Source organism: Argentina silus (assembly GCF_951799395.1).
Source record: "Argentina silus genome assembly, chromosome: 2".
NCBI classification, from domain to species: Eukaryota; Metazoa; Chordata; class Actinopteri; order Argentiniformes; family Argentinidae; genus Argentina; species Argentina silus.
Window position 1 is genome coordinate 22,322,371 of NC_139656.1, and position 15,677 is coordinate 22,338,047.

The 15,677-nt window shown below is 42.8% G+C and overlaps 2 protein-coding genes across 3 annotated transcripts; one reads left to right on the forward strand and one right to left on the reverse strand.

The window, feature by feature from the left end:
- Nucleotides 1-1,149: 1,149 nt before the first annotated feature.
- LOC310801227 (insulinoma-associated protein 1a-like) lies at nt 1,150-2,415 on the forward strand (the record flags this gene model as incomplete). Its single annotated transcript, XM_083665222.1, has 1 exon — nt 1,150-2,415. One exon carries the CDS (start codon nt 1,150-1,152, stop codon nt 2,413-2,415), a length of 1,266 nt encoding a protein of 421 aa, XP_083521348.1.
- A 5,529-nt stretch (nt 2,416-7,944) lies between these two features.
- Nucleotides 7,945-15,551, reverse strand: kat5b (K(lysine) acetyltransferase 5b; the record flags this gene model as incomplete). Of its 2 annotated transcripts, XM_083687181.1 has the most annotated exons (15): nt 7,945-9,047; nt 9,277-9,358; nt 9,499-9,658; nt 10,412-10,505; nt 10,715-10,855; nt 10,966-11,055; nt 11,152-11,400; nt 11,747-11,809; nt 12,540-12,614; nt 12,708-12,890; nt 13,312-13,380; nt 14,371-14,630; nt 14,805-14,873; nt 15,351-15,417; nt 15,528-15,551. In XM_083687181.1, the coding sequence occupies 15 exons, from the start codon at nt 15,549-15,551 to the stop codon at nt 8,913-8,915; spliced, it is 1,761 nt and encodes a 586-aa protein (XP_083543307.1). In that variant the 3' UTR covers nt 7,945-8,912. The 2 variants fall into 2 exon arrangements, with proteins under 2 accessions (XP_083543307.1, XP_083543306.1); XM_083687180.1 differs by having other exon boundaries at nt 10,966-11,400.
- Between the last annotated feature and the right edge of the window lie 126 nt (nt 15,552-15,677).

A 15,677-nucleotide genomic window follows, 5' to 3' on the forward strand; every position in this document is an offset into this window, starting at 1 on the left:
GGTCTGACCGTTTATTGATTTCAAACGTTTTTGTTTGTGGCCTTATAGCCTATAATAAGACCGTCCTGATGCCGTTCGAATATTTATTTTGGACTGAAGAGGGGTGGGGGCTGGGGGCTGTATATGTGATGTGCTTTTTCGCCAGATTGTGGACGTGTGATGAAAATTGTTAATTTCTCTGACAATGACATGACAGACTGTTTCTATTGTTGGTCTCAGACGTTTGACAGTGGGGGTGCAAGAAGGATTCTGGGCGGTTTGCCACTAGGACGAAGGATTTCTTTCAACGTTGTAGGCCATTCTTAAATGAAACGATTGATATTCACCCGTCCCCCACCTATGGGACTAGATTCTCAGGATTTTAGATTATTTTAATAATTCAAATATGTAGCACTAACTGTTGTTTTGTTGTTTCCTCTCTTTATGTGTAATCACGTAGAACTTAATAGTTTGAATAATGTGAATAATAGCCTAGCTTAATGTGATTTCTGGAGTGTCAACGTTAGTCTTACAAGTGTGTGGTGCATTTTGAGCAGAACATTGAACATAGATACAGAATACAGCATACACAGACTGACTGCATGCCGTGGCTCTTCTGCTCTGCCTCTTTACCCCAAAACTGACTCACACCCCTCCCCCTCTAGGCACACTGGCACTTTCCCCCCTACTTTTCATTCGTGCGTTTTGATGAATGGGCGGACGGCTGCGGCACGTGTGTGTTGAATAGAGTCTCAGAGGACATGGGAGGATAAAGGCTGGATAAGTGTGGTGTGGCTCTGAGTAATCTGCATAATGGCGAGGGACCGTCAAGGACGGGGCAAGTGGTCCGGGTGGGAGTGGGCGGGGGGAGACAGGGGGATTCGGCAAAGGGGGAGGCTGACATCTGCCGCTGTGCTCCTCAGAGACTCCCAGTGGATCATGTTGCCGGGCCTTTCTATTGACGGCTGGACTGCTGCCATCTGCGTCCTAACTGACGCACAATGACCGCTCTCTGCCTTTATAAAGACAGAGACAAGCGACTGAGGGCCAGTGTGGAGAAGTACCGCTAAGCGAACAGGACGCATTACGCACGATTCTTTCCAATCCCTGGCCTCGACATTAAGAACAAAAACTTATTGAGATTGAAGATAACTCTCACAGACAGTCACCATGCCAAAGGGTTTCCTCATAAAACGTTCTAAAAAGGCTGGTCCTGTTTCATACAGGATGCGCGAGGAGGAGGGCTTGGCGCTGGTCACCGCTGACATTTCCTCGCTCATGGAGAAGGCCCCGACCTTTGCATTGCCCTCGGTGTGCCACAACTTCTCTATCACATTTCCGAGCCGGGGTATTTTCGGCGGAATTCCAGACTCTCAATGCGCTCAATCTTTGAGCCCGACGCGTCCTGACAGTCATGGATATCAATACCCACCAGTAGACGCAGCTCATGAAATGCTCAACTCTACTTCTCCTTCTCCAGCAGAGACCTTTCCAGAGGCGAATTTGGGAAGCTTCGCAATCAACGGCTCCCCAGTGATGCCTTCTCTTACGGAGATGACCACCAGACTGGACACCCTGTGTGGGGATGCCAAATCTGCAGCAGTGAAGAGACCCGCCTCCTCCAACGCCAAATCTCTTCATACGAGTTCCAAAAGGCGCAAGTCAAGCTCCCCAAACCACGAGAAAAAGCCCAGTGTCCGGGATGAGGTAACCACATCTCCCGTCCTCGGTTTGCGCATCACGGAGGAGGCAGAGGATGAAGTGAAACAGCGCTCCAATACTAGCAGCCCGCTTGGAGAGTTCATCTGTCAGCTTTGTAAAGAGCGGTACGCGGACCCTCTTACCTTGGCCCACCACAAGTGCTCCCGCATCGTTCGAGTTGAATATCGCTGCGACGAGTGTGACAAAGTTTTCAGCTGCCCCGCGAACCTAGCCTCCCACCGACGTTGGCACAAACCGAAGGTGGAGAGGGTGTCATCGCAGAAAGAGGAGAGCCGACCTGCCACACCGATAGCGAGAGATGCGCTCCCACCCTCCCCACAGCCCTCTGACTCAGGCTCTGATGAAGATATGATGTTCAACTGTCCACAGTGCTCAAAGAAATTCCGACGACAAGCGTACCTGAGAAAACACCTGGCCTTGCACAATAGGAAAGCTGGTAATCCCCCGAATCAGATTCCGTCCACTAGTTTGGTCAGAGTCTCCGAGCCGCTGAGCCAGCAGCAGAGCAGCCCGCTCGAGTCCGGCCCGCTCCATAGGGAATCCCCCGAGGCCAATTGCCCAGGATCGGAGCGAGTCGCAAAAATAACTGGGGAGGTGTTCCCCTGTCGGTTTTGTGGGGATAATTTTTTCTCCTCCCCTGGCCTTACTAGACACATCAACAAATATCACCCGACGGAGAGCAGGCAGGTGATCGTTTTGTCACAAACAATGTAATGACCACAGACTTTTAGCTATACGTGCTATTTCTTTGTTTGGAGAGAGGGATATCATGTAACTGGGTTCATCTGGCAGAGGACAAACTTGTCTTTGAAGTGAAATCTCATGTTCCTGTGTAGTAGGGCTATAGTGTTTCGTAAATTAGTTTTGTTTTCTACAAAGGTATATTTATCTATCTAATCAATTATTTATTCGATATTTATTTATTTGTTTATTTAATAATCTATGTATTTATTTATTTATCCCACATTTGTATCAATCATGTTGCTTTTGACTGTGATGACGTGCGTAATGACCAAAAAAAGCAATTACGCACGTTCTCAAAGGACCAAATTGATGTGTCATATGTTCCTGGAAACACATTATTATCATTCTAACTTCTTTCTACCAATAAAAGGAGTGTTATTATATACTCTGCTCTGTGTGTTTTTATTATAGAAAATATATCCTTTTCATGAGATGAGGCTATGATTTTCTGCCTACTTTCTACATACAGTCGCCAATTCACGAACACAAATAGGTTACTTACAAACCATGCCCTTGTTGAAAGCCTAATCGAAAAGCCCTGCATTTGCCTTCTATTGATATGGAATACCGACACCACCAGATTGACCTTGGCACGATGATTTAGGTTCAAGTTCAGGTGTATACAGTTGTACCAGTTTGTAGACTTGTCGCCTTCGATTTTCATTTTAAATTCCGAGGCAACGTTTAGGCTGATATGCACATTTATATCACCTCAACTCTACACTAACATTTCAAAATCTCAACGTGTTTGAAACCTGAAAATGAAGGCCCTTCTATGATTGCACACACAATTGAAAATTCACATAGCAATAGTACCATTTCTATCATTTTGTCCGAAAGTCCTCATCTTTCGTTGCATTGGTGGTATTATTCCGCGCCCCTGTGGCACAAAGAGGAATTGCGGTGGTCAGACATCATGGGCCTGGGTCTAACGAAAAGTCAAAGTGATGTATAGGCATAGAAATATAATTCTATTATTCTATGTGTATAGATACGATACAAAGAAGCGCAGGTAATGAATACGTGATTATGACGCACGGACCATTGCGTTCTAGAGGCATTCTCACATAGCCGAGTGGTTTACTTGTCCAGACACGTAGGCCTATGAGTAAATTCAGACGAGGCCTACTTGTTGTTTTTCTACTTAATAAAATATGTTGTTAGGCTATAGGCTAAATTGCCCATAATCTATGTAGTTGCTGTGTAGCTACTTTGCTAATCATAATTGCACAGCTGTACATGGTAACTTCAGTGCAAGGTAGTAATTAGCCTACATTAAAACATGACTATTGACAATCTCGTTCAGAATAGTGATTAGAATACTATAGTATTTAAATGCACATACACACGTGTTATTTATGCTTATGATATCATTTTATGTTGACATGTTTTCATGGTACCATTCTCTGCATTTCAAGTGTAGCCTATGTGTGTGTGTCTGTCTCTGTTCAGCCAGGTGTGCAGGATGGATCAGCAACCACCACAAATGGCATTCCGGCAGACAGTGTCTAGGAAAGGCAAGACTCCCCATACCCCCTTATGCACACAGATTTACACCCTCACCAACAATTTAACATTTACTTTGACATAGTAGAATGGTTCCAGAATCCACTATTCACTACTACTAATCCATTCTGTCTCAGCTTTGTCTCCGCTCCTGTGTGTTTGAATCTGTGATCATCTACTACACAGGCCAGCGCCGCAGGTCAACTTTGAAGCCACCTGTGCAGCCACCCAAGAAACGAATGTTTTCAACATGTGAGACCCTAGATGGTGATTTGTTGAAGATCCTCATTGCGAAAGGTGAATTAATTTTCCTAGACCTACGGCATACTGATGCTAGGGGCAAGCTGAACACATCAAATGTTCCATTTCCACATGTCATGTGTGCTTCTTTTTCTCTCTCTCTCTCTCTCTCTCTCTCTCTCTCTCTCTCTCTCTCAGATGAGCAGCGGAGGATCCAGGAGCAGCGTCGGTCTAGTACAGGCTGGCTGAGGGTGTGGGGTGCCCTGCAGGACTGGATGCGGCAGCTGTTCAGGATAATTGTGTCCTTCACAGAGGACCCCCTGTTCGACCGGTTCATCCTCTTCGTGGTATTGCTCAACACAGGGACTCTAGTGGCCCAGACCTTCGAAAGTGTGACTGTGAAAGGAGGTGTGGATAAATTGCAAAAAGTAGTGGTAATCCCTTACATTGCATTAAGTGACTGTCTGAAATTAAAAATGCAGCCTACTAGTGTGTAAATGCCATCTCTTCTCTCCCAATTCAAGGGTGGTTCTTTTCAGCACTAGATTCAGCTTTCTTGGCAATCTACTTCATGGAGTGTGTGCTGAAACTTTTGGTCTGGGGTCGACTCTACTTTAAAAGCCCCTGGAATGACTTGGGTAGTTATCACTTTTCAATGGCTTGGAGGCACTGACAGTCTCACGACCCTTTCAGATAGCATCTGTCACTATAGGAGATGTCGTATAACCTCTATCAGTATCAACACTTCGTCTCACTTTTAGTCTGCTCGCTGTTTTCTACCTTCCTCCCTGTAAGTGTGTGTCTCTCCCCTCTCCCTGTTTTATTTGTCTTCCTTTCTTTCTCCCTCCCCTTTGTTCGCTCAGACTTTTTCATCATCGTCATCAGTCTCATTGACTTCCTGCTGCCACTCATGGAGTCTGCAGGGAGCTTCAGTGGAGGGCAGGCATCCACAATATTCCGCACTCTAAAGATCTTCAAAGGGATCCGAGCCATCCGAGCATTTCGGGTCTTGCGTACCATCCGGTAGGATGCATGTGTATTTTCAGTCTTAAACCTATTCAGTCCCACTTCCCCCTCTCTCTTATTTATTTGAGGTTGATTATATCACTTTAGTGACACAGCCCGACATGAATACAACCTAAACACTTACTATAACTAACTGTCTGCACCACTCGCTCTCCCCTCCCCAACAGCTGTCTCCAAAATCTCCAGTCCATTGTCAACACCTGCCTCCAGTCTCTCCAATCCATGGGTGCCATCATCATCCTCATGTTTACCTTTCTCTTCATGTTTGCTGTTATTTTCCGTGAGATGTTTAATGAGTCTGACCCAGAGCGCTTTGGCACCATGTTCCGGACAGTGTTCACCCTCTTCCAGCTGCTCACACTGGATGACTGGGCTTTCATCTACTCTACCAGCAGAGACCGTGGTGAGGAAACACTGCTTTCCTAGTCGTGTTGCACTCATATGAAACACTGTTCTCCCAGTCAGGCAGGGGAGGCTGGTGGAGGTAGATATTGGAAGATATTGGAAGGTAGATATTGGCTCATTGTCATGCATGGAACAGAATGAGGAATAGTATCAAACATGTGAGCCAATCATCCCATTCTACCTCCACCAGCCTCCCCTGCAGTCATGTTACAATCAGAAGAAACACTTTTCTCTCCCAGTCATGTTACAGTCAGAGGTTTGGATCTTAGTATTGCTAGCTTCCAGTCCAGTTCTCAACTGGAACGTCTATACAGGGGACATTTTGAATGTTGGTAATGATTTTAAAGGAGTCAGTCAGGATGGAGTTTGTTAGTTAGATTAGTTAATTTAAACTTGTAATGTACAGTGAATGTCGCAAACAATGTTGCAAACCAAATGTCATGAAAGCACAAACAGTAATACATGGGACATAATACATTGGACATTATTAATTGGGACTACTCTACATTGAGTTATGAGAACCACACCTAAATGTTAATAGCAGCATTGTGAAACAGTTATGAAGAACAGAACTTGAATCTGTTTGATCCATGTCCCTTGTCCCTGTATTTGATCCATTTCTGTTTTCTCCTGGACATCCGTGTATATGAGCAGTCATCATCATGTGTAACTAGTGACATGTCTAATTGTCTTGAAAATGACAGGTTCACCCCACATAATCATCTTCCTGGTTCTGTACATTGTGGTGGAGTACTTCACTTTTCTAAAGTGAGTATGCTTGAAAATGTTGTAATAATGACACCCCACAGTTTGACACTATATGCATGCTGCTGCAAGAGCACCCTGTTTATTTTATACTGTGTTGTATGCTTTTCTCCCAAGTCTATTCATTGCTGTTCTTGTCGACAACTTCCAACTGACAATCAAAAAGCGGATGGTGACAAAGATTCAAAAGGTATTCTGTGACAAACATTAAGGCAATAAATACATGTTGGTGTGGATTTTGCTAAGCAGCCTGCTGAATGAGAATGAGAATTCATAAGAATTCAACAGTTTTCCTGATCTGTGTCCTACTTTAGTTTCAGGACATATATGAGGACGAGATGCAGTCAATCAAGAAGATAGGTTGGTTTCTCTTGTGATGTCAGAGGGCTATGACATGCAGTAGCACAGATGGAAGAGGCAACATACAACCAATAGGCAGGACACTGAAGACTAAATGTATCCCCTTCTCTACCTACAGAGCTCCAGTCTAGTGCACCACAAACCGATGAGGAGTTCTATATAGAGGCTCTCAGATTGACTTACAGTGACAACAAATACGGGAAGAGGTAAGACACACCATCTAACACAAAATAGTTGTGTGTACTACTCCAGGCTTAATCTAACAAAAGCCTGAATTCACTGGTCCTTAGGGAAATAGAGCTGATCACCAGCTACCTCAGACTACTGGCTGCCATAGACCTGAACCAGCAGACGTTCCGCTCACAGGGTGGTATTCTGGACCGCCTCATTGACAACTTCTTTGAGGTGAGGCTATTTTTCTTTGTTCTCAAACAAATATCAGAAACCTCATGAGCTGAACTGCAAATGGAATTGAGATTTCTGCTTTAGCATCTAAACTACTGTTGTCTTGTTCTCTCTTTCAGGCAACAGAGGAGGAAATTCAGGGGAATGAACATGATTAGGCAAAACAGTTATGTCAGTCTGTCTCTTATATTTTATCCTTTAATTACTCATATTAAAGCCATGATCCCCTTCCTTGTTTCTTACATAAATGTAAATCCATTTCCATGTTAAAGGTCGACTCTGGGATATGACATCATTAGCAAAAAGAGCAGGGCGATGCTGCCAGAAACATAGATGCAACAGACGACAGAGTGAAAATCAAAGTTACAAATCTGAATTCAAACCAGAAAAGGGAGGAAAAGATACACTGTAGACATGAATGCTGAAGTTGAATTGTTTGCGTACGCTCTTCAATCTTATGTCAGAGGGCAGTGTAACCAGTGGAGTGTCATTTGCTTTTGTTCACTACAATATCTTTGATGAAAGTTGCTCTGTTTTCACAGCCATAATATCATATCCCAGAGTCTACCTTTTAGGCTCTCATTTCAAACTATAAAATGTATCTCCATTATATATAGCTGTCTTTAATGTTGTCTAAAAATCTTACTCTTTTATTAAACCACCCTTTTCACAACTTTCACTTAATCTAAATCACCCATACACTGACTTCAGAAAAATACAAAGAGAAGATAAATAGAATAGAAATAGAGTAACTCTACTGGATGTAAACATGAATGACAACACAAACAAAACCAATGTATGAATCACTCTTTTGTTACAGATCCCTACCAATACACACAAATTTACAGTAAATAGTCTCATTAAATTAAATGACAAGCATTAGTAGTTAGTTTACATTCAAGTTTAAAAAAAAACAACAGACAACTGTACAGGTATCCATATTTACATTCTTGTAACAGTTCAACATGGCTTATTTTCTGTACTGAGCATCACCGCACATCTCATTTGACATACAGAAATGCAACACCACTTTTAAAAAAATCACTTAGAAAACAGTATATTTATGTACAATTACTACTGGTCACAAGCACAGTTATTTAGGGGTTACATCTGTAATTCTCATTGGCTGAAATCCTAACTTGAGATCTGCGTGCATAACAACGTTTGGCAGAAATCTCTCTGACCTCTTCGTGATTTACGTGAAAGTCAGAGTTGCGCGCATGGATCTCAAGTTAGGAATTTGGCCATTGTGCGTAGAAACCAGTGAGGCTGTGGACGCGTGCAGTCATAATTGAGGATTACATCCAAAACAATAAGAGTGATATTTACTAACATGAACACAAGCTACCAACAAATTACTGACTAGTCAGTGTGCAGAATGCTGAGAAGGACAAATGCTGGTAGAGGGATGAAGCTAGGTGTCAGAGACAACCCCATCTTCTATCAAACATTAGTAGATCACAAGCATTCCCATCATTTAGACCAAGAAAATTGATCTAGGAGGTGCAAATGACAAAGTCCAAATGGTGTTGACAAACATGGGCAACAGGAGGTTGGGTTTGTGTATGCTGGCTGACAAACACAGATCTTATACATCTCTCAAATCTTCCAACAAAAACAGTCTGATTATGACAGAAGAAATGTCTCTGTATTGAAGCTCCCTCTCTCAAAGGAGACATTGTCTGGTCCTCTTCTTCCTGAGTTCTTCAGGTCATTGGTAAGAGAGGGGTGAGGGGGGGGCAGGTGTATCAGGCTGGCCCCTACCACTTGCCCCTCTTGCTCCAGTCCTTAGGGGTAAAGTGAAGGCATTTGGGGTCTATGCGCAGGTGACGCTTCTGCATTGCTCTTTCATGCCCCTCCACAATGTCCTCTGAAAGAGTCAGGATGTACTGGCCCTGAATACACAAAAAGAAGAAAGGAGAAGTCAGTTAGAATAGGTGGATGATTACCTATGAATCTAAAAGCACTGCTTGGGGGTAATGTGAAAATCAATTATTTTTGCATATTCTTTCTGCATGTATATTACAGTTGCAGTATACATTTTATTGTGTACATTTTGTTTGTACACAATGTAAGCGGTTACAGTGAACCTGTCGCCAACAAGCTCTGGACAAAATCTCTCACCTTATAGTAGTTTATAAGGTTGAGGTACTGAAGAGTAGATATGACATCCTCTTTCTTCACACTGGTGATCTCGCTGATCTCACTGGAGAGACACAACATGACAATGAGCTATAACATAGAATATAGCTGCCAAAAATCAGTTTCAGTTGGTGCAAGGCCTCTGAACATCAATCCACACTGATTGAGAGCATGTTTAGTCTGCTATCTGAGACAGAGACTTACTTGATGGTGATCTGCGGCCTCTCCCCATTGTCAGGCTTAAGGTCCATGAGGATCTCCAGGATGGTCTGGGACCAGTAGGAGCGGTAGGACAGCAGTCCCAAGTCAGACAGCGGCTTCTCAGGTGTGCCCGTCTTCCCCTCCACCTTAGACAGCTCATAACCTGACAAAAACAACACACAAGGAAGTTAAACAAAACTATGGCAGGTGAAAATGCACCGAAAATGCAACGTATTTTCACTGGTCACATTGACAAACGCTCAAAGCTATAAATGAAGCATTGAGAGGTCCAATGGTTGTTTAGATTTATTTTTTTCTACATCAAGAATAATGAAGAAATAAAGATTCTAACACCGGTGCTACACCGGGATGCAGCATGCAAACATGCATGTACCGGTCAGCACAGTCATTTCACCTGCTACACCAGAAATATGAACAGTTGTGCACGGGATGCAGAATAAATAGCCTTCCCACTCCCAGTCTGTTTCTGTAAGGAACTTCAAACGTTTTATGTTGAGAGTGTTGTCAAATCTGGGGTTTGTCCTCTAGCTCCAAATACAAATGAGGACTGTATTTCGGTTTATCAGGTCGTTTTTCATACAGGTACCACTATTGTATGCGTGTACTACTATTTCTATTACATTACTATACTAGGAAGCTAAGTACATTATTATTATTATTATTTTTTTAAAGCATTGAAACTCATCATTTTAGGCACTTTGTATGGTGTTTGCTCACGTGGAAAAATAGACTCCAAGCATAGTTTTACGCACATGCTGGTGTAGCATTGGCTACAACAAGAGTCTATCAACTCTGCATCACACCCATGATGTAGCAGGGCTGTAATACACAGATGAAATATAGAAAATGTTCCTATTCATGTTTTGGTGCCAATGCTTTCCAAATGGTGACTTACTGAACTCAATGAGCAATTTGCCATAGCCTCTCCGCTGGTAAGGGGGCAAGGTCAGGATACAGGCCACATTGTAATCTTCGGTCGACTCTTTCTCCTGCACACAAAATGTTTGGATATGTAAGCGTGAAAAAGTATTTGCAATTTCAATCTGTAATGAGTCAGTTATGATTTCCTCCATTATCTAGTCCAAAAAATCAGTACAGTTAGTTTTGACCCAAAGTTGTTTTCTATAGTAGCTTTGCTGACAAGATGTGTTAATGGGCACCACAAACATGTCTATTAAAACCAGGTGAAAAGGTGTACCTTGGAGAAGTAGCCCACTATGTGGAAGCCCTTGGAGTCATACTCTGTCATAACGTAGAAGAGAAAGGGGTCTGTGTCATAGTACAAGGTCTTGTGGTCCAGGAAGCACTTGGCCAGTAAACACAGGTTCTGAGAGTATGTCTGACAAACAAGAGAGAAAGATCAGTTATGAGGAGAGAAGCTCTCAAAGAAACGCTCAAAATAACAATGCAACCAGGAGGCTGGGGGATATTGTATTGCTAATTACTCACTTTGTTTTTCCTGCCGTCAATCTCGAAAAATGAGATGGTGCCCTTGCGGTAGATTTCATTGCCTGGGGGATGTCGAAGATTACACTTTGTCTGGAAGAGAAAACATGAGCAATATGTGATTGGCTGTACAGAGGTACACAACTGGATTAGGCTGAGCAGACAGGGGTGTTGGAGTGAGTGTCTAACCAGATGCCTCTGCAGACACTTGAGGCTCTTGAGGTACTTGAGGCAGAACTCGCAGAGGTAGAGAATGGGCAGCGTAGTGAGCTCCTGTGGGTAAGGCGAGAAGTACCACGGCTTCAGCCTATGACGGCCCAGCTCGATGCAGTCAATGTTCTTCATGCGGGTGACTATGTCATCATGGCTGCGGTCTGACACCAGACTGCCAGTCATGCGAGGGGCGGAGGGGATGCCATCTGAGCTGTCCTGGGAGTCCTGAGAGGCAGAATGGGGGGGAAAGGGAAGGGGAAGCAGCATTAAAGTAGAGAGTGATATCATTCAGTCCATCTCTGATGCACACTGGTCAAAAAGAAAGCAAATACATCAATACAAATAAAAAAATAAAACTGACTGAACAAAAGTAGTGAGGTTACAATAATGCCACTAATATTCAAGGCAGATTTACACCACCCCTCCCCTCCCTTTAAAACGATGCTAAGGTCTGAGGTGAGCAGATCCACTCTATTTTACTGGACCCACTGGCTCCAACAGACACTCTCTAACAGCTCACTCAGGACAGACACACATAGCAAACAGGCAATGAGAAGGAAATGAGACGGACCTCTCCTGGCTGTAGATAGACACTGGCGACTCGAGGGCTGTTATACTGGAAAACCTTTATTATCTAGCAGAAAAACACAAGCGGATGCAGGTTTTTGGACACTGATTTAAGAGGGGAAGAACATGATTATTGTCACTGTTTACATTGTTTTTTTATCAATTGGGGGGGGGGGGATAAGACATCATTGAGTGGTTTAAGAGGGGCAGGTTTAAGCGCTAACAAGAGATTGAGCTTTCCTTTCGTTCCATGTTAATTTGGGGGGCTTAAACAATAAACAGCGAAGGGAAAGGTTAATTTTCATTTTAAAACCTGAAACTACTTTGGACATATAATTCCATCCCATTCAAATCACACTATTATTACAATGTTGCTAGTAACACATGGTCCTCATGTCAATGTTAAAGTTTCCAACAATTTAATTTACTTAGGACATGCTGTTGACACTAAGTAGAATCCTGGTTTCCCTGCTGAGCATCATGTCACATTTAGTTTGGACTCCTACCATCATTAGTCTAATGTAGAAGGATTGGAGGCGCAGCCCCGCATGGATTCTCCTGACTTTCAATTTTGAGTTTCAATTTTTGATATGTTCAAACTAAAAGGATGTTGATGCGATTACTAAAAGAACAGAATAAAAAGTGTGACAGGTTGATTTGTTGGCATGTGTCTAAAAACAGCATATGTATTACCCTACAAATGTGAAAGATGAAAGACATGGTGGTTTGTAACAAGGGGAATGAATGTCTCTAGAGAGAAGAGGACGTTTCCCAAGGCTCTTAACCGTGTTACATACCTCATCGGTTCCCCCGCAGTTAGCCTTCCTCTTCCTGCCTGGCTGAGAGGGAATGAGCCGCCGGGCTGTACCATTCTGTGGTTTTTAGGGAGGAGATAGGAAAACAAACATTGATGAATAAGAAGACTGTTCAACCCACCAACTGAAAGTTAATTAGTGCTGGTTTACCGTTGTGAGAGAGGTAAGCTGCTCATGGTCATCGCGGGCGTTTGATTTTGGGTTGAAGGTGTTGGAGTCCCTCACAGCAGGGTAAACAGACGCCTGGGAGGCCTCAGCTGAACCTGGCAGTGATGGCACGGGGGTTGCTGGGGAAACTTGAGTTGCCAAGGAGACAGATTCTGCTTTTCTCTTCTGTGAGACAGGTCAGTCAAACAGAAATTAGAAAATGTATTCTACATGCATGACAATTACAAAACGTATACATCTCCTCTTTCTAGACATCTTATTAGATTCCCCCCCCCTTTCATAGTGCTTGTAAACAACGTACAGATATCACATTCAACAATGTTCTCAATAAAGTCTCAAATTAGATTAAAAATGATTTCTCAGGTGTACTTCATGGAACCCCATATCCTTAATCCATGTCATTTTAAGAAATCCACATGCAAGAGGTTTCTCCCTGTCATTTGAATCATTTAACAAATGGACAAATCAGGATTAAAAGTTTTCATTACGAGCATGAGTGTTTGTTTGTCATCGCTATTCAGACTTTGCTTTAAGTCCATGTCTGTCACGACTGGTGGTGTGTAGAATTGGTAAATTGAAGCTGTACCGTTGTGGGGAGAGTTTTGCCTCTGGAAGGAGCTGTTGCAGTTTGAAGATTGAGATCTAGACTTTTCCTCTGAATTTGAAAAGGAAGGAAGAGGAGGAGGGGGTTTAACTGACATTCACACTCAAACATCCAAAAGCATGATTAATTTGAGCTGAGTAATTTTCTCCATGCATTCACCATTCAACAGCCATAATCATGTAACCCTATTGAACACAATCTAACAAAGTCTGTTGGGGTGATTTTTGGAATAAATACAATTGTCTTCCATATATAATCAGTCAAAATAACATACTACCCAACTTTGATTCAAACAGTAAGACTAGCTCAGAACTACCTCTGTGGGTTTACTGTTATACTCGTACCATTGAGCTACTGTTAACTAAATGTATTTGATTGTGAACTGATCATGAGAAAAGTTCCACATCAAAACCATGCAGTTTTAACCAGGGTTGGGGTCAAATCCATTTCAATTTAGTAAATTCAGTACATATGAAATTCCAATTTGTATTTAATTTTGCACACTCAGAGGCGACATATTGTCCAGAGCAAGACCTGAGCATGATATTTAAAAACCAGCACATCTTTGAAAAAGGCCTTAAGGCTATTCTCTGCATACAAACATGTTTTTACTTCTGCAATTAATCTGAGCTGCAGACAATCCTAAATTCCAGATGTATGAAACAAGATAAACATCCCTCTCATTTAGCATTCCTGTCTTCACAAAGGCAAGACCAGACGCATGTTTTTTTCTTTCTTTCTGCAAGCTACTGGAATTAATGAATCTCCTTTTATAGACTATCTATAAACAAATGCAAGGCCTAGAAACAAATCCATTATCCTCTTCATGGGAGTAATTTTACTACAATAATAAAAACCCTGGTTCTACCCATTGGTGGTGTTTACAATCTAGTTGTCTTGTAGTCGGGTGGTTTAACAAGGACACAAAGCTTCAGAATCAAGCACAACTGCAGATCAAAAAAAATGTGGTTAACATAAAAACAAGACAGCAAGCATCAGGGTGCAATTCCCAGAACTAGGCTTAAAACATGACTGCCAAACCTGAGCTTGTTGTTGCAACACTTGGAAATCTGGGAGGGAGGTCTTGGTGGGTAGGGACTTCTGCTGGGCCTGCGGCTGGGGAGGCCTGCTGGGGGGATGTGGACCAGCTCCGGTCGCTCTAACCACTTCTCTCTCTGGGGAGCTGGGCCGGGACCCCGGAAGGCCATTCTTGGTGGGTGTTTTAGCTTCCTTCTTGGGGAGCTGGAGCTTTTTCATGTCAAGCCTGTCCGGCGTAACCCACTCATCAAGACGCTTGTTGACTTTAAATAAAAGCAGACAAACATTTGTACACACACCTTTGACAGCTAGTCAAATGTCTATCACGTGTTGTTGTTGTTTTTTGTTTTTTTACGTCTTAGTGAATATCACTTTAGTTACACCATAAAAATATGATATTCTAAATCACACTGAATAACACAATAGTGCATACTCACAGTCAATATAGTGGACATAGTAGAGCTTTCTCCCAACGATCTCTTTTACACTAAGAATTTCTGCCAAAGCTGTAAGGGAAAACGTCGCATGAAAGCCAGGGAGTGACAATGTAGTGTAGCTATACTAGCCAGCTAATTATGCCAGTAAAACAACTACCTTAGACAGTGTTCCGGATAAATATTTACATGACAGGTCTTGGGAAACTGTATTACGAGCTAGCTAATGTAACAATGCACACTTGCAGTTATAAGCAATAACCTGGCAAAAGCATTGCGCTAACATAATAACTTCAGCTGTGACAAGTAACTTATAATGGTGTTAAACGCATTGGCCATATAACACATCATTTCCTTGGTTGCTCAAGTACTGTAAATAACAGTGATATAACAGGGAAAGCAAATGAAATATATGTAAACACCACCAATGTCTTTGTTTACAATCTGTCATACTCGGGGGGCCTCGAGTGTTTCAAAACATTCAGCCATGACAGTTGTTTTATTACGCAGCTCGCGCTAGCTAGCCTAGCGCTGATGGAAGATACTCACGCCACTCGTCTTCGTTTTCCTGATTTTTTCGGAGAACAGGGAGCCGACAGCCCTCGACAACATCAACCTGTCGAAAGACAAGACATTGATCATATATTTTATGGAGCACCGAGGGCACAAATATGCATGCAATCGTGTAAATTATACAACAAGAATTAGGGAATATTGAGTACCCACCGACGAATCCGCCATTTTGGTCATCTCTGTGAATGCGAATGAGTAGGGAGTTATGGGAAAGTCTGCGCTGCGTTCTACGTTTATGGCTGTGTTCGAGGGAGTCCATTCGTCGCAGCATCGCTAATGATGCTGCGCGCTGCTGTTGCAACC